This window comes from Furipterus horrens, unplaced genomic scaffold, assembly GCF_987537825.1.
Source record: "Furipterus horrens unplaced genomic scaffold, mFurHor1.1.pri manual_scaffold_9, whole genome shotgun sequence".
NCBI classification, from domain to species: Eukaryota; Metazoa; Chordata; class Mammalia; order Chiroptera; family Furipteridae; genus Furipterus; species Furipterus horrens.
The window spans coordinates 91177725-91199901 of NW_028327179.1; the positions used below are offsets into that span (position 1 = coordinate 91177725).

At 50.3% G+C, this 22177-nt stretch overlaps 1 protein-coding gene across 1 annotated transcript in view; it reads right to left on the reverse strand.

The window, feature by feature from the left end:
- Window positions 1–495: 495 nt before the first annotated feature.
- The window catches only part of SLC13A4 (solute carrier family 13 member 4), a 38150-nt gene continuing 16468 nt past the window's right edge, over window positions 496–22177 (reverse strand). The window contains exons 5-16 of the mRNA XM_090287555.1: window positions 21772–21826; window positions 19043–19082; window positions 18151–18225; window positions 16213–16397; window positions 12573–12692; window positions 11438–11539; window positions 9830–9931; window positions 8948–9045; window positions 8607–8731; window positions 5327–5488; window positions 3668–3805; window positions 496–1632 (exon numbers count right to left, since the gene is read on the reverse strand). Coding sequence (XP_090143681.1) covers window positions 1495–1632; window positions 3668–3805; window positions 5327–5488; window positions 8607–8731; window positions 8948–9045; window positions 9830–9931; window positions 11438–11539; window positions 12573–12692; window positions 16213–16397; window positions 18151–18225; window positions 19043–19082; window positions 21772–21826 — 1340 coding nt within the window. The 3' untranslated portion in view covers window positions 496–1494. The remainder of the gene's footprint in view (window positions 1633–3667; window positions 3806–5326; window positions 5489–8606; window positions 8732–8947; window positions 9046–9829; window positions 9932–11437; window positions 11540–12572; window positions 12693–16212; window positions 16398–18150; window positions 18226–19042; window positions 19083–21771; window positions 21827–22177) is intronic.

The window sequence follows — 22177 nt, forward strand, 5'->3', positions numbered from 1 at the left end:
AATTTTTTTGGAAGACTCAACATGTTTGCCCATTTCATGATGGGTGGTTTACGAGCACACCTGCCCACACTGTGCTGAGTGTTCAGTTTTCAACTAAAAATGGCATGACTCTGTGCCCTACCTTCCCTACTCACCCTGTCTTACCCTGAGCTACCTTTTTGTTTCCCTGGATGAAAAAAGCCCTCAGAAGAAATGTTTTTGCCGATGTGGAAGAGGTGAAACAAAATGGCAGAAGCACTAAAAGGCATCAAAACCAATGAGTTCAGAAACTATTTTGAGCAGTGGAAAAAGTCTTGATGGGTGTATTGCATCAAATGGAGAGTATTGTACTTTGAAGGTGACTGAAGTTTAAATATAAGAATAAATACACAATTTTTTATAAATCATGGTTTTTGGGGGGTCCCCGTTTGTATATCCAGTCATATAGCAAGGACAACCATCCTGGAGAAAATGGCAGGGTTTTCAGGAAGAAGAAGGAGGCTTTGATTTTTAAAGTGATTTTTCTCAAGGGAAACATTTATTGAACAGTTACAGTTGACTATATTGTATAAGTTTTTGGGGACTCTCAGAGACATAAGACATCTCCTCTCCCCTCAAAGGGCTTGTCAACATGTAGATAGTGATGGATGGGTTTGGCCCTTTCTGTACTTGTCCCCTCAGGAATGAACTGCTCATTACATCCGGAAGAAAGCCATCAGTAGTACTGTGGTCTTCATTATAGTTTTAATATGACAGGTATGAACATTTTTCCTCCCTCCCAACACTGAACCAACACAGGGGTATTGATGGTTCGTGGTGAGTGAAGAGATGTTAATCACGACGTGTCTTCTTTCTCTACTTCCTTTTCCTTTGACAGAGAGAAGAACAGCACCAGCCTTTTTTCAAAAGGGGAACACTATTTCTTTATAGGAATTTGGTGTCGAGGTAAAGAGAAGCCATTGAAGAGAGATGCTTAAAAGGGAATCAGAGTAGTGATCAAAGAGTTCTGACCGCCACAGAGGACTTACTAAGCATTGGCTTTCCGTGGCGAGAACTGAGGACAGAAACACTTAAGAGAAAGGAGCTGCTGTAAGCTCTCAAGTTCTAGGTGAGAGTGTCTTACAGAAGAGATGTCACTGGTCTCACTATCTGTGCGTAGGCAAGATGGCTTGGAATTCCTTCAACTCCTATGAAGGGATTAAGAAATTGAGTGACATCACACCTAGTGAGGCCAGCCAGCGTGGGAGGCTCAGCCTGCGAGGGGCGAGGGACGGGGGCTTCGGCAGGCTCTCTCCTCCTCCTGCCTTCCAAAAGGGTTGCTAGCAGAGATTAGAGGCAGAGAAGTGAGGAAGTAGTAGGTTTTCTTGAGCTCTGGTAGGTGTGGGAGGCGGCCCGCACAGCACTTGAGGTGGCAGATGGCGGGATCTCCTGGTGGGGGATGGGTGCTCCAGGCGTTTTCTTGGCCTGGGTGTCGGTCAGGTTCTGCTGGGTGCTGGCAGCTCCCTTGGCTGGCCGTTAGGCCTGATCAGTGATGTTACTGACCTCAGCCCAGGCTGGAAAAGTGTCCAGGTCGAAGAGGCTAACTCCCCATGTATTGATAGCCACCGTCACTATCACCAGGCCAATGACATTGACCCCCAAGCCGGCTTTCACCTGCAGGACACAGACCAGCACACCCTCACCACTGAGCAGGCAGCAGCCCAGAACCCTGAATGCCCCCCAATATGTCCCGCCCGACCACAGCCCACTCGCTGGACCTGCTTTGTTCCCGACGCTACCCGGGGTGCGCTGTTGTGCAGGGTGGCACAGGCTGGGGGAGGCCGGGAGGGGAGGGGGAGGGGAGCCTCGGGCTGGGAGGAGGGTGTTAGGAGCCTCCCCACCTGTAACACCCTCATCGTCAAGAGGAGGCTCCGAAGGTAAATGCTCAGACACCAGAGATGCCCATGTTGAGAGCTGCACTAAGAAAGGATCCTGCAGCTACATTGTGGGGGAATGTGTTACAATTACCCAGGCCTCTTTAAGGCAGGAACCTCTCAGAGCCTTTAATGTGCTGACAGGTACGGGGGACTGGTAGGGGGGACTGTTCTATGGAACCGTTGCCACTGTTACCCTTTATTTTTCTCTCTCAAGGAACAGCCTGTGGAAGTCGGATGTCTCGGGTTCCCCTGGGGGAGCGGGTCAGCTGCGTCTGCTCAGCCCTTCCATGGGACGGTGACACAGGCGTGCTAGCTTTGCCTTCTTCTGATTGAATGTCACCTCAGTGACCGACCCCTTCCCTTTCTGCCACAGCGTTGGCACTCACAGACGAGGGGGCTGTGAGGCATGACGGGTGGCACAGCCGGGGCCGAATGGGAAAATGTACAGTACGGCTCGCTGGCACCCTACCAGGGCGTAACCAAGCACAGCGTGTGGCCACAACAAGCCCGTGAGCGGGCGTAAGCCTGGGAAAGCTGCAAGGGGAAACAGAATGCCAGGCGGCTGCTGCAAGCACATGAGTGGGCATGTCCCCTCCCTGCTTTCTGGCCCCCTGGGCCTTGTGAGGTGGAGAACCACGCCTGTTTCCTAGCAGATGAGAGGGGACAGGTTGTAAAGGAGCTCCACAGAGGTCATTTAGAGCTGAAGGGGACCACGTGGAGCATTCTAGTGTGCAGGTAAGGAAATTGAAGACTCAAGTCAGTGCCCAGCTGCGAACAGAACCGAGGACTGGCCCACTTCCTGTCATCCGGTGTTTTTGATAGCTCCTGCTTCTGATCATTTGATTCCAGGGTAGAAGGCTGGGGTGAACGGCGGGGCGCACAGCGGGCGGTGCAGGGGGACAGTTGGGGCAGAGCTCAGGCTGAGACTGAGGGGATAGGGGTGGCCATGACCTCCCTGAAGTATGAGTGACCTGGGCGAGCAGTTTGAACGGTAGATGGATCTGAATATCTGCTACCAGCGTGAAGCTCTTTCTTTCCTCCATGTGCTAGTTAACAGGGCTGCTGGGAAGGAGTTCGGGCTCCAGTGAACAAAACGTTTGAGACCCTCCGCAAAGCTGAATGGACCCTATTTCAGACAGTCAGGCCCCAGTCATCTGTTTCAGGTTTTTTCATCCTACTCCCCCTCCCCCAAGCCCCCATCAGCCCCGGACAGTAAATGGCCCAGCAGTGAGTGTGGATGGAGGAGTGGGAGGCAGACACGCCCGATTCTAAAACCAGCCGCAGACTGTCTCCTGGCAGCCACTGCGCCTGCGCCCAGCTCAGAACTAAGACATGAGCTGTGGATGCTTCATTTTGCTGCTGTTGCTTCAGGGATTTCTTGCCTGGGGGAGAGTTCCACTAACGGATCCTGTTCTCACAAAAGACCTTTCACTTTAGGTTCATACAGTTTCTCAAACTTCACCTGCTAGGAATAAGCCAGCTTTTCGAATGAATAGCCCACCGGCCCAATGAATAAATGGAAGCAAAGACCAGAAGCTCACACCTTCTGGAACGGGGCGACTTCCTGGGTCGGCTCCAGCTTCCTCTGTCCGTGGTCCCACTCACTCCCAATCAAGGCCTGAGGAGAGCCCATTATCGCCCTTCTCGGTGCTTAGGGACCCACCCCAAACCTTTTCACCAGCACCCTTCTTTCTCCCACACTAGACTGAGTGCCGGGCTGTGGTGCCGGTCATCCCCGTCCTCCCGGCAGGAGGAGGGCACCCGGCACTCACCATGTCCTTGATCTGGCAGTGCCCGTAGCTGAAGACGATGGCGTTGGGGGGGTTGCCCACAGGCAGCATCACTGCAAAGGAGATGCACATGGTGACTGGGATCAGGGTGTAGAGCGGATTAATGTGCAGCGTTTCGGACTGGAAGGAGAGAATTCAAAGAAGCGTTAGTCTGGACAGTAGACTGGCATTTCCTGGGCTTAGCATCACAGATGGGCTTTCAACAGTGGCTTGGTGCTGGCCAGCCTTGGCTGGACACCTTGTGCTGGGGGCGGTTAAATCACTGCTCCCAGGGGCACGCCAACGTGCTCACGCTCCTCACTCCCCGCGGAAACGCAGGCTCTGAGTTGCTCCTAGGAGGAATGTTTCCTTTCTTGGTGCTGGTCTAAGGAAGTGGTTTCTCAGTTTTATTCTTTAGCTGAGATTCTTTCTTCAAACACAAATCTCATGAAAAAGCTGCTTTGATTGAAGTAGAGATCCCTTGCTCTTGGGGTACAGAGCCAAAGGGGCCTTTTTTCAGGGTAAGCTGCTTGCTCTATATCAGTGGCTCTCAACCTTCCTAATGCCACGACCCTTTAATACAGTTCCTCATGTCGTGGTGACTCCCAACCATAAAATTATTTTCATTGCTACTTCATAACTGTAATTTTGCTACTGTTATGAATCGTAATGTAAATATCTGATGTGCAGGATGTATTTCCATTGTTACAAATTGAACATAATTAAAGCATAGTGATTAATCACAAAAACAATATGCAATCATATATGTGTTTTCCGATGGTCTTAGGCGACCCCTGTGAAGGGGTCGTTCGACCCCCAAAGGGGTCGCGACCCACAGGTTGAGAACCGCTGCTTTATATGGATGTGAACCCATCAGCTGGACCTCCGTGTGGCCAAGTTTTAACTAAGCGCACTCCCGTGCTCGCAGTAACGAGATGCTGGGAGCCGGGGGTTGGAGGGAGGCACCTGATTAATGAGCAGAGTCTGGGGTTAGAGAGAGCAGGGGGGTGTTGTGTTGTTGGGGACGGGGAGGAGCCTTCATTCCATAGGTTCCACCTCACAGAATGGACGGACTGTGGTGCATTACCTTGGGGCCGCTTAGCCAGGCTGAGATCTGGCCGCTGCTCCCCTGCCCTATTCTGTTAATGACACATCGTTCTGAGGCCATGAAAGGGGGCTGGCCTTGCTCCCGCCTCTCAGAACCTCTGGGCACTGGAAGTGGGTGGAAGTGGTGGGAGAGCTGTGGTCTTTGTCCTTGTCGCTGCATGTCCTTTTGGGAGCATTTTGTCTCCATTTTCTGGAGTTACTTCTCTGGCCCTGCTATCAGGTCTTATCTCAGGAGAGGGGGGCTGATGATGATGGTGGGGAATCGGAATCCTACAGCTGTAAGGTTTCCACTCCAAGCTCCTCCCCAAACAAATCCTAGCCTTTTGCGAAAGGGTTTCTAGAACACTTGCTTGCTTTAGTAATTTATCTATTGGCTTATCAGTTGCTATTTGAAAAACCTGATTTTTCAAACTGTGGTTTGAACATCAATGAGCGAAGGCTGTGAAAAGGACCAGAGTAGGGAGGACAGCCAAGGAAGCTGCTCCCTGGCCCCCGCCTGCCACTGCACACCCCTGAGTCACCCGCCGGGACCCCCGTGAGCCCTGCTGTACTCACCAGGCTGCACAGGATGGGCAGGAAGATGGTGATGGTGGCCGGGTTGCTCACAAACTCTGTGACAATGGACACCAGGATGCATGCCAGCAGGGTGACTGCCCATGGTGGGAGGCTGCTCAGGGACAACATCTGCTGCCCAATCCACGTGGAGAGGCCAGAGCTCTGCAGGCCAAGGGATAGTTAGCAGAAAGGAGGAAAGGCACATTCCCAGGGGAACTCAGCCTCCAGGAGGTCAGGGGTGTTGGGGGGCTGAGGAACCACAGGAGTCCTCCGATTTGCCTCCCTCCCTATTTTCAGGCAGACCGGACCCAGCAGCCCTCCTGATGTTTACGATTAGATCATTTTTGTAGCCCAGAAATTCTTTCTTATGATTGTACAACATTCAGTCTTAGGGCATCCCGGTCAGTTGCTGTCATGGGAGGGGACAGCCATGCACCCTAATCGCCTTGATTCTTCTTAGGACTTTGCCACGATGGCCTGGCAGGGGCTGCAGGTCTTTGGGGCGGTGAGCTCTTCAACTTCAATCTCATTACTCTTGCTCCAGCTTCTGCCACCCTCACTGTCTGCATCCGGTCAACAGTGCCCTCTACACAGACTGCCACGTGTAATCCTGCTTTCGGAATATTTCTTTCTTCCCCCAAGAGAGGGAAAAACTGTGAACCTCTTTGGATAGTAACCTTTCCTGTGTTTTGAGGGGGAGTGAGCAGACAGAGCTGGATATTAGGAGTTTAACTTGAGTAATGAAGAGGGGAAGGGTTACTAGTCTGTCTGCATTTAGTGTCCTGAGCTGAAGCCCGCTGTAGGTTCAGGTCCCATCATGACTAACATCGGGTCTACAACATGCCTGTGCTTACTGACGACACCAGGCATGAAAGCCTGTTGCCACTCTTGAACCTTCTCCATTAGCAACGTTTATACACAGCCACTCCAAAAGATGAATCTTCCCACTTGGAATGATTCATTGGGGTGGAAGCTGTTCATCTGGCAATGGTGAGGGCTCTAGCCCCTTCTCTAAAAAATGAAGAGCCCTGTTTAGTTTTTGTGCTAAAAAAAACAAAAAACCCAGGTTGCCTTAGGCAACCTCCTGCCCTCCTCCCTCCTCTCCCCTCTGTGGTTGATATGCTCTAATTTTTTCGATTTACCCGAGAGACTGCAAATGCAGTAAAGAAATGAGCAGGGTGAGACATTTTATGGTTCCTCAAGCTCTATTCATGTTTCACAATGAAAGACGGCCTCTCTATATTGTCAGGAGGCTACTTTTTCTCCTCTTCTCCAGATCATCAAAAGCTCATTTGATCTCCACGCCTCCTGGGAGCTCACAGACAGCTGATGACCAGGGCCTTCAGAATTCTGTCTGTTGTAGCCACCTCTAACCTGGGAGGACTTTTCTATCCTCCCCCCTCCACCCCCCGCAACTGACTGAGTGCTGCAAATCCAATCTGTGGGGAGGACCTCATTTCATGGTGGGTACAGAGCCTCCAGGCCTCCAGGAACTCTGCCGTTGTTAACTCTTGTAGCACAGTAAACCCTGATCACTGGACAGAGACAGGGGAGGGGGAGCAGTTTGCTGCGTGGAAACCATATATTTTTTATAAAGAAATGGAGTTTTACTTATCCCAACAGCACTTGTTAAGTAAAGTGAAATAACTTAATGGCGGTTATTTTTCCCCAGGACTATTTTATACTATAATTTGAGATAAATTGATAAACTAGACTGCAAAGTTAGGAAAACAAAACACAACAAAGGAAGTCTTAATTGTTCAAATCCTTGGTATGGAAACATTTTGGATTGGATTTTCTTCACTAATGTCAAGACCGAAATGATTTCAAACTCAGTAGGAATCCCATCTATGGTACCTGAATTATATTATTAAAATTAGCAAGTTGGGGTTTTATAGAAACATTAACTCTACTATCTGTCATACATGCCCAGTTTTAGTTAAACAGAAGAAGATCTTGCCAGGCTGGGCTCAGAGGCCAAAACTAACCACTGAAATTCAATAAAGATGAATACGATATCCTGAACTTGGAATTAGAAGTGTGGACAGCATATATACAGAACTGGCTGGAGGATTTGAAGCTTAATAGTGGCTAAGAATAAAAAGAAGAAAGAGTTGAGTTGACTGCAATTCCAACATAAATGTTGACGTGAGAGCCAAAGAAAAATCTTACAAAATCTTCCGTACAAATACAGGATGGTGCTGGGATCACACCTGGGGGGGGGGGGGCTTCAGTAATATAACTGCTTTAGCCTCACTGCCTCTGGGCCATGTTGGAAGAAGGCCAAGGGCAAACGACTGAGTCCTGAGAAGAGGACCAGCATGATAAGGAGCCACTACTTCTATGATAGTTAAAGGGACAAAGGAATTCTAGTTGGAAAAAAAATGATCTAGGAGGATTAATACTTATTATTTTACTAGTTGTCACACAGAGGAGGTTTCCAGAGAACAGAGCCAGAAGACCTGAGCTGAAAGCAGGCAACAGCTGTGCTTTGTTCCCGGCTCAAGGCGTGCCCTGTAGGTGTACAAGCCAGGGGTGTCTGGGAAAGAAACCTCACATTGGGTGGGAGGCGGGACTTGGTGTAAGTGCAGGATCCTGGGACATATTAATGATGCAGAGAGCAGTGGCCCACAAGTTTAGAACGGGACAATGTGTTCAGAGAGGCTGCAGGGAGAACTGGTGTGAACCTTAGCCTGATTCACTCTTAAGGTCGTTTTCTATTTTAGGAAGGGCTAGCACTTTAGGAAATTCAACTATTTCCCACCAGCCCCCTTTAAAAGATCTCATCCCCAATCCTCCCAATCAGGAAATCAGGGGGCATTTGCATCAGCTTTGGCATATCTTCTCCAAAGGGGCTCAGAATACGCCTACAGACTGACTGAGGGATGAGTTGCTGTGTGTCATTGGGGGGGAGGGGGCATCTCTGGGCCGTTACAGACATATCTCCTGTCACCACTGTCAACTCTGCAGAAGGAGATGGCTACAATATCCGGTACACCTTTTGCTGTGACAGTGCGGGCCCATCCATGAGGTGTGAGTGCCGTGTGCCCTGACCCCGTGGCACAGCTGATCTGTCACTGGGCCCAGCAGCACTAGCCTAGAAGCTCGGGGAGTACAGCATATCTTCCTGGCTGTACTGCTGCCCTTCCCAGTGCCTTGGAAGGGAACATTCATCTCTCCCTCAGCTCCTTTGAATCCTTCCGCCCAGAACCGCAATGATTCAGTCGGTAAAGTAGCTGGAGAAATATTTTGTCAAGTATGTGCAGAATTCAAGAGCTACCTTGCTGCCAGAAGCCAGAGCGTAGCCTCCTCCCACCAGGATGACAATCTCCCAGGGCATGGTCTTCTGGAAGTCCTTCCACGTGATGATGGGCTCCATCCTCGGCGAGGGCTCCCGATCCTCCCCTGGGTCACAGGGAGACAGGGGGGTAGAGCCAGGTGAACCCTCACGGGTGTGCTTTGTGGAGACAGGGGCCGAACTAAGGACCCGGGTGGTCTGGGAGGGTGCTCTGCTATATCTGGGCGGAGTCAGAGGGCCTTGGTCACGCTCCTTCTGAAAATCCTGACTTGGGTGTTCGTTGACTAGAGCCAGCCCCAACTTCTCCCCTCAAACTCTCTCACCGTCCTTCTTTTTCCTAAAGCAAGGCTTCTTGGCTGGAATCAGGAAGAGGAGGAAGCCAAGGAAGACGGAGACGGTGGCATCGGTGCGGTAGCCTTTCCTGGCAAAGAGACAGGCAAGCTGGACGGGAGGGTCAGGATGCCCCGGGGCAACATGATACCTGGGGACCTCTGTCTGAACACAAGGCCTCTTTGTAAGGCAGACTAGAGGGGACGTCACCCTTCTCGCTGCCAGCTGTGTGGGCTCTGCAGTGGTGGATTTAATGGGCAGTGGTTAATGTCTGCAGGCAGAGCCTGGCTAGGGTGGACGAGTCAGTGGGAATTTGTAGGCCCGAGCACTGGGGCGAGTCCTAGAAGGATCACTGTGATGAGGAGTTGCCTAGATGAAGGAGAATGGAGAAGGGTGGGCCCTCTTTCCAGTGGGGGTCACACCTCCCTGTGTGGGGAGAGCTTGAGGCCCGTGGACCTGGCCTCAGGGGAAGATGCGGGGCCGGGACAGGAGCCTCCATCTGCCTTGCCCTCCATAGGCCTCGGCCGCTCCATGGCCATAGTCTCTTCACAGTTGGTACGTTACTTGATGGACATGTCCCCCTTTAACTCATGGCACCCTATGTATGAGACAGCTGAGGTCCCAAGAATGTAAGTCACAAGACCAAGTTCACAGAGCTGGGTAAGCTGGGTCCCTGCCCGGGACTCGGACTCCACAGACTGTCTCTCCGTCCTGACTGCACCCTGCAGCCCTGCTGAAAGAGGGGACTTTCACGGGAACAAAGTGTCTTCCTGGCTTCACGTCTGTCCCTGAGAGTCTAGAAGGGGCGCCTGTCAAAGCTGCCTGGGGAGTTCACATGACGAGGTTGTTCTTAAGGAGGGGGCGCTACCACTTACTTTTCAAAGAAAGAATCCCAGCCGGGGACAAAGCCAGGCTCCCGGGTGAACCACAGCACGGTCATCAGGATGAAGAAGAATCCAGTCACCATTTCAGGGTAGCTACGGAATAAAACAGGGCAGTTCCTGGCAGCGGTGTCACCTGCTCTGTGACGCTTCTGTGCTCAGAGCTCCAGCGCTGGGGGCAGGAAGCCCGGTTAGTGCTCAGCCGCTCTGCACGCTGGAGTGCAGTGGGAAGAGGGCGGGACGAGGCCAGAAACATTAACCACGTTCACCAGGGGCGTCTAGGTGGAGGGGGAAGGATAACACAGCACCCCACGTTTACAAGATAATTTCAGATACAGCCTGCAGACACCATTGGTCCGAGTAGCAATCGCCACAACCTTTTTGAGGCAACCTGACCCATAAACCTCAGGAACCTTCAATTCGGTCATTCCTTTTCTCTAAGAAAATAACCAGAAATGCACATCAAAGCATTATCTATTTAAACACATTTAAAAAGGGAAACAACCTACTTATGCAATGATATTTCATGGCCTTGAATACATTTAGGTATAGCTGTTTGTTACAGTGAGATGCATCTAATAATGGTGCTTCCACAGCAGAGCTAACCACGTGGGCACACATGAAGTCTAATGCTAAATGAAACAAGCAAGCTGTAAAACTCTTCGGTATGGACTGAATTTTACTAAAAGTTTGCAGAATTTTGCTCATACACATAAAAAAATCAGGGAAGAAACAGTACATCATGTTAACGGTTGTTAACGGTTAACACTGGGGTGCTGGGAATACAAGTCAGTTTTAACTCCTTTATATTTTTCTGTATTTTCAAAGTGTTCTATAATGAACATGTACTCCTTTTATAAATTTAAGATAGAAAAAAATACAGTTTAAATCTGAATCCTTTCACCCAAAGTTGACCATGCCGATTGCCATAGGAGGAGAAACAGCAGGGAACAGGACCTAAGGTCACTGTGGGAAAGCTGGTAGGAATGGCTCAAAAACAGCTTAAATGTAAAATAAGTGAATAAATAAGTAAATAGAATCAAACAGTAAGAAAGGAAGGAAGGAAGGAAGGAAGGAAGAAAGAGAGAGAGAGAGAGAGAGAGAGAGAGAGAGAAAGAAAGAAGGAAGGAAATGGCCGAGGGTTGGTGACAGAATTCTTTCACACTCTATCTTCAGTCCGTATTTGATGCTGCCTGTGACTCTAAATTCAGTACAAAGTCGCCAGCTCCCTGGGAGTGGCCGCTGGACCTGCGGTGGCCCATCCTGAGCAATGTGGGAAGGCCTGACTTGAAAGAATTCAGCCGGGAGAGTGGCTGAGCTGTCCTGGCTTGTGCTTTGTCCTCGGGCGGCAGGTCTGTGACACTCCACCCCCATGCCTCAGCCATACCTTAGATCAGAATATAGTGAAGGGGAAGGGCGGCCACCTGGGAGCCCAGCCAGCCAGACTGTGGCAGTAAATAGCATCTCTAAATGCCTGGGCTGTAGTTGTGGGAGCTCCCCCAGCTCCAGGGAACGTCGGGAACAAGGCTGCCCTGTGCTGGCTGCCTGGGCCGTGCTTTCTCTCCCGGAGGAAGAGAAAGAACGTGAATGGTTGATTCTCACCTAATGGCTCCCAGCTTTTCATATTCCTCTCGGATCCTCTTCTCTGACAGCTCTTCCCTTGAGGTCTTATTCTTCTTGCTCAGAGAGCATGTCTCTTTAAAACTGAGAGGGGAGAGTGAGCAAAGGAATAAAGAAGCACAGGAGACCGAGTAATAAGCAAATGCTAAATAAACCACTGGCTTGCTCTGGACACTCCTCCCCGCTCACACTCCCTGCTTGCTGCCCCCTCCCCGCATCATATGACTTTTATTTGTCAAGTTACACAGCCTCTCATTAACTTTCTTCCTTAGCCTTTGGGTTCTCCACCTACTATTTAATCAATGTGAAGTTACGCGTTACGGATTTATGCAGGTGTATTTATGTGAGGTTGCTTCTATATACTTGTGTGTTACACACATAAACGTGTGTGTTTGTCTGTCTGCAGTGTTGGTTTTCTATCTGTGACACAGGAGGCATACAAGTATTCAGCTATCATTGATTTGACAAGAGCCTCTGAGTCATAAAATAAATGTCAGCTCAGAGAACATTCCCTGATTGATGGAAACATTAAGTTCCATGGACTAATAGCAAAACTTCATACATAATGTATCTTCCCTTTATGTATCTGAAGCCGGTCAAATTTGTAATAGACTACTGGCTGTGAAGAATAGGCTTGCCAAGCAGATTAATGTATGAAATAACATTCACAGAGAAACGTCCAACTTGTTATTTTGAGGGAAATGAGCATGTTCCATACAACTACTCAATATAAATCATTCGCGTCTAAGGCAACTTCTACTCGGGATCTTATTTCTTTAGTGGTTAGTTGATATTACTCTATATGCTTTGAGAACAAAGGAACTACATTAAACACTTTTCAAGTCAGATTCTTTGTAAACCAACAGTTGCTCCCACCCGTTAGTGGTCACTAAGAACGCTGCATGGTAGAGCTCTTACTGAAGTGCAGAGCGCCCGTATGTTTTGAGCGTCGAGAACAGACCACGCCTGAGTTGCCACCTAGTCCACTGTAGTCTCCTAGGGGCATCCCCTGCGGTTCCCTGGCAGCTCCCCCTCAACCGGTGCCCTCCAGGGCTTGCGCTGCGACCCTGGGTGAACAGCAGAGCCCCTGGCTGGCTGGCAGGGCCCTGGGACTCACTTGCAGCCCAGAAACAACCAGTGCATCCAGAACCAGCTGACCACCAGCATGATGAGGGAGATGGGGAAGCTGAAGAGGAACCAGGTGCCAAAGTTGACCACCTCGGCGGCTGGATAGTGGCTGGAGGGGAAAGAACGAGGTCGGCAATTAGAAGAGGCGGGTTTCCATGTGGATTTTGGGGGGTAATAAGCTAAGGGCTCCTTAAGAAGACAGATGGCAGAACTGACACAGAGGTAATGATAACAATATGGGACCCATGAGCTGGAACTCACTTACTGGACAGTTGCGAGTGTATGCAGCCCCGCCAGGAGTTATGAAGTAGGCTAGACAAGGCCCCAAAGCAGCCAAAATTGGTGTCACCGAAGTGTATATACTTTGCATCCAGGAGAATTGCTCAGGAGCTATTTGCTCTTAATTTTCATAAAGATTCTGATAAGTCTACTTATCTGGTTTCCAAGACAACTGAGCATGGAGAGGGCAGCCTGGTATACATTAGGAGGTTTGATTCTGGGACACAAAGCATCAATTCTAGACAACTTTGGACTCCAGAGCCTCATGGAGATCCCAGGTGTTAACTGTGCCCAATGGAGGAGTGAGAGTTGGAACCTCCAAATCCTTTATTAGCGCTATATCTACTGCTGTCTCAGAATGCCAAGGAGGCCACCCGGGACTCTTCATTCATTGCGGGTTGGAGCCATGCTGTTCCCTGGGAAGCCAGGATGGACCACACGTGAGCCCTGACGCCGGCCTAGCAACGCTTCCGTTTCTTTACCCTTGGGCCCTTTGTGCTGGGGCTGGGCCTAGAGCGCCTCTAAGGTGGGAGCAGGCTGCGCCCCTCTTTTCCTCTAGACACTGCATGGGGAAAGAGAAGGGCCAAGCGCAGGCTCCCCAGGGAGAATGCAATGGAAGCACAGGATGTAAGAATGTTTCATGTCCTCTGTCATCACAGGGACATCCACTCTTTCGCAGTGTGGCCTGGTCATCAACCTACCTGTTCTCATCTCTGTGTGCCTCTCAGAGAAGTTATGCCAGCCTGTGCCTTCCCTAAAGGCTGGCGTGGGTCACTGATCCTGGGCGTTGGGATGAAGGGCTTTTGGATCTAGATATAAGCCATTCAGAGGCTCCCTGCCTTGGGCTATCAGGCATTAAGTCTGTTGCATCATTTCTTCTCTGCACCCAGAAGCCTAGGTCCTGGACCCAGGAAAAGGAATGGACTTTTACAATAGATTAAATAGAATTTCATGGATAAATAAAAGAGCCTAATACTGTTTATAGCATTTAAAAAAGTGAGAATACGTATCCTGAGTGGAACAACTAATTTGTAAGGGTTTGAAATGAATTCTGGGGGTGGGCTGTTCACCAATGCCAAGAAAACACAGTGGCACTTTCAGACCAGTGGGGACCCAGGGAGCCCACCCTCCTGTCATAGAATCCCCATTGTCCAGGTAAGCCACAGTCATGACTAAATGTACCATCCACCACCATAGAAGTAGACCAAGGGAATACGTATTGGCCCAACCACAAAATGAAGCAGAAATTGAAGAGCAAAAACTCAGAGCCTGGACCGAGTAACAGTGAGTAAGGGGTCCGTGAAGCTCAGATCCTGAGGCATTGGCTCTTCAACGTTCATCGGCCCTTCCTCCTCCCTCCCTCCCCTTTTCCTTTCTTCTTTTCTTCCCCTGTCTGCTAAAATGAAAGACGGGTTTCTCCTCTTGTCCGTGATCAATTTCTTCACTCTGGGTCCCATCCCTTCTTGTGACTTATCTGTGTCACAAGTGACATCACTCTGTCAATTATCCCCTCCCCTCCAACCTTTAATTTTCCTCTCACCTGGATCTTTCCTATCAGCTCTCAAATGTCTTCCACCTTAAAAGCTTGTTCTTGACCCAACTTCACTCTCCCTGTATTGTCATCCCATGTCTCCTCCCTTCACCCCATGTCTCACCTCCTCGAACTCCCCAACTCCCCAAAATTTGGCTTCTTTTCCAATCACTTGACCAAATTGCTCTTGCCTAGATCACCAGTAACCTCCATGGCACCAAATCAGATGGATTCAGTTTCCTCCTTATTTTGCATGATCTCTCAGGAAACTTTAAAATACGGACCGCTCCTTCCTCCTTGAAACACTTTCTCCCCTTGGGTAGAATGACACCAGATCTTCCTCTTCCTTGTCTGATCCCGTTTTATTCTCTTATCTGTAGTCGAGTTTAAATGCTCAAGCTTCCTATCATATCTGTGCCCTCTGCTCTCCTTACTCTGCATGTTCCCCCTGAGAAATCTCTCTCCTTCACTCTGATGGCTCCAGTTCCCGCATGCATACCACCAGGGCCAACTACCATCTGATCTGGGTACTCAGTACGAATTCAAATGTCGGGCCCCTCATTCAAATATTATTAAAAATGTCCAGCCCTGGCTGGTGTGGTTCAGTTGGTTGGAGCATTGCTTTGCACACTGAAAGGTTGCAGGTTCGATTCTCAATCAGGTCATATGCCTAGGCTGTGTGTTTGGTCCCTGGATGGGGCACTTACGGGAGGCAACCGATCAATGTTTCTTGCTCACATCAATGCACACCCGTGCAGTGAACTGCACCGGCCACAATAAATCCACGCCTTCAGCCTAAAAACTCCTCCTGAGGCTCAGAGCTGTTTGTTCTAACTGGACAGCTCAATTTCTGCAACATTTCCTCATCTTTCCCTTCAGGTAGGTTGAGGACAACTCTGTTCCGCATGGCTGAAGCCACCAGACCGGAATTTTGACTTGGCCTTTCCCCATCGGGTCTACCTGTGAATGTCTCTCAGATCTGCAATTGTGCTCTCCTGTCACTGTCACCCAGGCCACCACCGGGTGTCTCCTGGGCAGCATCCTGAGTTTCTCCCTGCAGCCCGCTTTCTCCTTTCCCATCCATTCCAGCCCCTCCTTTTAAAATCCAAAATGAACTTTCAAAACTATAAATCTCATCACCTCACTCCAAGCCTGACATCCTTCAAAGGCTTCTTATGGCCTTTTGAATGAAGGTTCCTTAGAGTAGGGGTCCCCAACCCCCGGGGCCGTGGACGTATAGTGGCCCGTGGCTTGTTAGGAACCAGGCTGCACAGCACGGGGTGAGCAGCTAGCAAAGCCATTACAGCCTGAGCTCCGCCTCTTGTCTCCTGCCCCATCCATGACAAAACTGTCTGCCACCAAGGCAGTCCCTGGTTCCAAAAAGGTTGGGGGCCGCTGCCTTAGAGAGCCTGGCCAGGTCCTCTGTGGTCCTCCTGTGCCCCTCCCGCTTCCTCTCGCCCTCTCTCATTTTCTTCTGCGCGTTCTGCCCTCTCTCTCTGAGCCCGCCTACGTACTGTTGGCTTTGGCTGGAGACTCTCCCTTCATTTGGTCTTACTCCAGCTCATGCGTCAGGGCTCTGACTTCCGCTGTTGCCTCTTTGGGGAGGCACTGAGATGGGGTGGCCTCCCCCAGCGGGGCTCTCCCGGCAGAATCCTGCCCTTCTCCAGTCGCACTGAACTGTAATGACTTGATCATCTCTTTCCCCTCTTGGTACAAAAACTGTTCTAGTCCCCTTTTCTGCTGTATTTTAGCACCTCGTCACGTTCCTGACACATGGTGGCTGGTTAGTAGATCCTTGTTGGCCAAGTGAGTGACTTACTTGTTGAAGTGTTCCAAGAAAATGAGGCTGGTGGAGGTGCCAATGATGGTGGTCAGGCCTCCAATGGTGGCGGCGTAAGATGTGCTCAGAGACAGGCACTTGCAGATCATCTGGTCGTGGTGGGACTTGTACTTTCTTTTGAGTTCCTGGTTCCTGGGGCCGCGTGTCAGCACTGGTGGCTTTTCCTACCAAAGGAACATCAGTGAATCTCTCCAACCCAGCTCGGGCTGTCCAGCATGAAGCATGAAAAACAGGGGCACCGTGGTGTGGTGGAAAAGGCTTTGAACTTGCATGTCAGAGAGACCAATCCCAATGTCAGGTCTACCATTTCCCACCCTGGCGGTCCTCCTGAATCGCACTTTCTCCTGTAAAATGGGGAAAATCCTATTTTCTCTGCCAAGTGGTTGTGAGGAATAGATGAAGATGTATGTATGTATGTGGCACTTAGAATACTTCCTGGCACTTAACAAATGATAAGCTACTGTTATTTTTGTTGTTATTAATGTTATTATTAATAGTAACAGCATGTCCTGTCTGTTACTTGACCTCCATTAAAACTGGTTGCCCTCCCCTCTGTGTCTGAAGATGGTTGAGCTGTGTGCAGTGGGAATGGCAGTCCTGATGGACAGATGACTAAAAAATAAGCCTTGGATTACAAAAGGACTCTAGCTCTCATTGGGCAGAGGTCGAAATGTGTGCCTGCGTCCGCCTTTCCTTCCTCCCTTGTTTCTCCTCCCCTACTGGTTTCTCCTCCCCTCCGTCCCCCTCATCCTTGCATATAAGCCTCAGCCTTGCTGTGGGCCTCTCAGGTCCTGCTTGGTCGAGATGACAGCTGTTCGGGGTCAGAGGGTGCTGACCTCTGGTCTCAAGTGTGAACTACAGAAGCCAGGGCCACCATCCCTGTCCAGGCCTGGCCACCTCACATGAGTCTTCATGAGACTAGGAGCGGCCTGGCACAAATGTCAGGCCAGGTCATAGGACAACCATGGGGAAGAGGCCACCTTGCCACACTTCTCCATGCCCTTAACTACTTCCCTATCTTCCAAGGAGGGCCCAGGCAGGTCTGGGCCTTTCCAAACCTTCCTGAAAGATTCACTGATTATCAGAGCTGGGAGAGACCTCATAGAGTCTCTGGTTTCGTGGTTTGCCACAATCCTTTCTGCTGATGATTTTTTACATAGATCTCCAATATATAAAATGTAAATGCAGCACTTAAGTGGCATACATCATCTATTTTATAACTGAGTGTATACACAGGAGGTCAGGGAGACTTGGATTTGAATCAAGGTGCTCTCCTCATTAGCTCGAGGACTTGGGAACATGATTTCCTCTCTCTGCTTCATTTGAAAATGGGGGTTCAAAATTCCTACCTCATTGAGCCAAGACAAGAGAGAAGACGCTTAACGTAATAGGTGTAATAAATGGTGGCAGTTATGTGTGACGATGATGGACATTAAGTTAACCGAGATCATTCTGAGGAACACGCAAATTTGAATCAAGGTTTTAAGTGACAGATGTAATTTTATACCAGCTTCAGCATTTAATTTCTTTCTGCATTTTGTTTTACCAGGAAATACCGGGAAAATCCTATTCTCATAGAAAAGCAGTTGCCTGAAAATCTCTGGATGTTCATATAAAATATTTGCAATGTCCCTGAAGCACCTTTGAGGGATAGTTTGGACACCTTCTGATCTAGGTCAGTCCTCCGCTTTTATACTTGAAGCGACTGGGGCTCAGATAGTAGAATGACTTGCCCGGTCTACAGTGAGGTGGATGTTTTATCTCCAGGCACATGCAGGCCAGGCAGGCATGTGGACAAAGAGGGTCTGGCGACAGCTCACTAGCTTGGTGCCCTCGCAATTTCAAGGCCAGTGCCCCTGGAAGCTCCAGGCTTGTGAGGAGGCAAACAGGGTCAGGAGGGGCAATGTGTGAAATTACCTGGGATGGGTGCGGCTTGTCCTGGTGGTTTGCTGTTTTCATGGGGTTCGTGATTGTGGGCGCCCCATTCAGGTTCTGTTGGGACAAAGACCATTAATTACACTGTCAGGAAGAGGATGTGGTGGTCCTTGAGAAGGACCCCTTTTCATCCCAAGGGCGCCCCATGCCCCAGCCCTATGGGGGCCGGAGACCAGAAGCCAGGGTCTACATGCAGTGGAAAGTCACCCCAACTGTGCCTCCCTCTGCCTCAGGTCCCACCCAGCCTGGAGGCAAGCACCCCATTTGAAGAGGCTTTTGAAATTCATCAGAATATGGCTCTGTCTTTATAATAGACCTTGGCTTTCTGGAACTTCATTGGCTCATGAAGAATCCTCATTTTTAAAAAAAAAATCACAAAATGAAAAGAAACGAACCACAACAAAGCCCACCATTTGGACGGGTGCAAGGAGAGCCGTTGGGGGAGGGGGAGGCCCAGCAGCAGTGTGCAGGTAACTTTACTTTCCCCTCTAAATGTGTCTCTTTCCGTAATAAGGTTTTTGTACTTGGAATCCCTCCTGAAGAAATCCTAAGGATGAATCTGTGGCTCTTGAAAATCTGGATGACTGAGTATTGGGTTTCCATGAGAATTAAAAAATAAGGCTGTATGTGGCTGAGCCCAGGACTCAGGGCCGAGGTGTGGAACTAGGCAGGACCCTACCAGGAGCCTGACCAGGCTCGGGGAGCGCCTCTCCATCCAGGCTTGGGGACCACCTCTCTGTACTCACATCAGTGGAGGCGATGGGGCTCTAGGACACGCTGTCTGGCATCTGTCCCTGAGTTATCCTGAGGGACTTTCAGGCACAGAAAAACAAGCAAACAAACAAACAAACAAAAACCAACCCTAAGTACATACCTTGTTCTGCATCAGAGAAGTGAAGTCTGTCGTTGAGGTGCTGGAACAAAGGAAGTGGGAAAATCAACCGTGGACCAGACTTCATGACCTGGGAATTCTCCCCACGTGTCCACAATGGGAAAGGTGACCCTCTAGACTCCTTCTTCTCGGCTTCCTTGTAAGGAAGCCTAATCTGTCGCAACTCTTGGGGGCAGGGGCAGGGCATTTTCTTAGAAACTGACACTAATAGTAGCTCACATGGAGTGCTGAGTGCTCAGAAATGGCCTTTAATCCTCAGACATTGTCTATCCTTGGGGCAGGCATGACTGTCCACATTACAGGGTAGAAAAACGAGGCAGAGAGAGGTTGCTAACTTCCTGGGGCACCGGGTGCTAAGTGGGGTTGCTGGGTAGGAACCTGCCTCTGCCTGCTGGAGACCCCTGCTTCTCACTGCCTGACTCCAGAGGTCCCTCTCTGGAAAGAGAAACTTGTGAAGTGCTTATCTGCGATGACAGAAATGGGAAGGCCCACACTGCGCAGTTTCTGATCAGTGCCTGCCCCTCAGGGGGTGGCTGTCAACTGCAGTCCTTGGCCTTAAGGAGAAAAGAAAGCGGGAAACCAGCGCACGGCCTGACACTGAGTGTAATACGTGGGTGTTTCTGGTTTGTCTTGTTCTGACAGCAGTGGGCGCTGTGACCCCCTGTGAAGGCAAATGAGAGGTGCTGACCCCATGTGTAGGACTTGGATCCTGTGGGCATCACCCAGGTCCAGACTATTTCAGGGAAGGATAAGGAGTGGATTGGGAAGCGCAGGCAGAGGGAAGCGTTCTTTGGAGAGAGTCATTAGCCTTCTAGGAGTGTGGTGATGTCCCCATGCCCCCCACCCCCGACCCATTCCCACCTTCCTTCCCAAATTGGGTGAGGAGGGCAGGCGAGGACCCCCTCGGACAACATGGGAGGTGCTGGCCCTGAGAGAGGCATCCTCACACCAGAGGACTCTAGAGACAACTTGAGCTTTTGCTTTGGAGTCTGGGGGTACCTATTTTCATCTGGAAAAGAGCAAAGGAAAGAGGCCAGTGGGCACTGCCTGGGTGGATGGCCAGCGTGAGGAGGGTGACCCCCAGCCTGTCCTCTCGGTGCCCAAGAGTCTCATCGGGGGCAGGGCACCCACAGAAGGTAGCTGGGCTAGAGCTACCTTGAAAAGGCAGAGGCGCCCCCAGAACAAAGGAGCTGTAAGGGCGGGGGTGTGAGCTGGCAGCACACAGAACCAAGGGGAGCATGAACGGTGATGGGCATCAGGCCGGCCATCAGGCCCAGGGCACTGCAAGGACACTCCTCCTACGACACCCCCAGCCCACACCTGTTTGCCCTTTATCTTTCCTGCTCCCTGGAGAAGTCAGAGCAGCAGAATGAGCTGGGGGTAGGGGTGGGGGGGTGGGGGGAGGAGAAGAGGGAGGTGGAGGAAGAGAGAGAGGAGTCAACTTCCCCCACTGGCTTTTGCCTGTTATTCTGCAGACCTGGGCTGAGCGGGGCGGGTGTGAGCATGAGAAGGTGTGGGGGAGAAGCTTTGGGTGACAGATGGAAGTTCTCAGATGAGTCTGGGCTAGACTGCTGAAGATCTGAAACAGATCATTCTAATGGCTGACGGGAGCCAGAAGAGCTATGGGATTTGTATGAAGTATTGTCAAGGCTCGGGGAGGGGACCCAATAGGCTATGATGGCGGGAGTTTCTCCCATTCCGTATGCTGGTTTCACGCAATGTGAGTGGTCCATTTTTTATGAAAAGAGCAAACTGCAAAACTGAGCTCTAGTACAAATCCAGCTTTTAAAGTGTAACATTTTCATCATGGAATACCTTGAAGACCACATTTTGATATCGAAGCTCCAAAATAAATCAGTTGGTAATGGATCTACCTCACATGAATGTTTGAGACTATTTCTCCTTTTCTGGTTCCTTCTTTTCATCATCCCATAGCTCGCTTACCGATGTCCCCTAATCTGCCACCCGCCCCCTGGTTTTTCTTGGCTCTCTCTAGGAAGACCAAATGTAGTAACGATTATGTTCTGGACAACACCCCCCCACCTCCGCGATAGGTGAAAATCCGCGAAGTAGGAACCTTACATTTATTTTAGTATTTATATATATTTTAAGGCTTTATAAACCGTTCCCAGTCCCTTATTAACCTTTCCCACTCCCTTATTAACCTTTTCCACACTTTTATAAACACTACTTATGTTCTTAAACATATTCTACACATTTAAACCTACGTAACTTTAACCACATACGTATACAGTACTGCAAAATTCCGTGATATACAGTAGCGAAAAATCCGCAATAAATAATTAAATGTAATATTTTTTTAAATCCTGCGATACTGTGAGGCTGCAATAAGTGAACCGCGATACAGAGAGGGACTACTGAAACGTATTATTCTCCTAAGAGGGATGTAAGTTTAGAAAAGTTCAACTTGGTGGATGTATAGACAATCGATATACTCCTCAGGTCCAGGAGTCTTTTTATCGTTTGCCTCGTCACCACAATACCCTTTGCTTAAAGGGAGTGACCTTCCAGATCTTGGCTAGTGGCTCCCAGGCGCGGAGAGCAAGTCAGGGCAGGGGCAGAGGGTGGCCGGCCAGATGTGAGCGTGGCCCCCGCCTCTGAAAGAACTGTGGACGGGCTCAGGTCCGGCCTCCCAGACCTTGGAGAGGGCCCGGAGGGGCCCTGCCTGGGAGGGGGTTAGTCATACTCACTCTTCGTTGACAAAGATGAGCTCCAGAGAAGGCTGGCTACAGTTTGCGTCAAGACCTACAGTAGCAAAGGAAAGCAGGAGGTGAAACGTGGAGGAGGCTGGACGGGCCCCGTGGGGCAGGGCTCCGGGGCTCAGGGCTGCGTGGGGGAAGGAGGGCAGGAGGCTTCTGCTGGGGGAGGGGTGCATGACGACTCCCCTCCCCTCCCCTCCCCCCTGAAGGCGCTGCGGGACTACTCCTGGCTTGTCCTGCCCCTTGAGCGTTTGGGGGAAAGGGGCCAGGCTGACTGCTGTCCGTGGGGGAGGAAGGAAGGAAGATCTGGCAATTGGGGGGGGGGGGTTGTCTCAGGGAAACTTCAGGCTACAAGGGCGGGTATGGCGGAAGGGGCAGGGGAAGCAGCAGCCGAGGG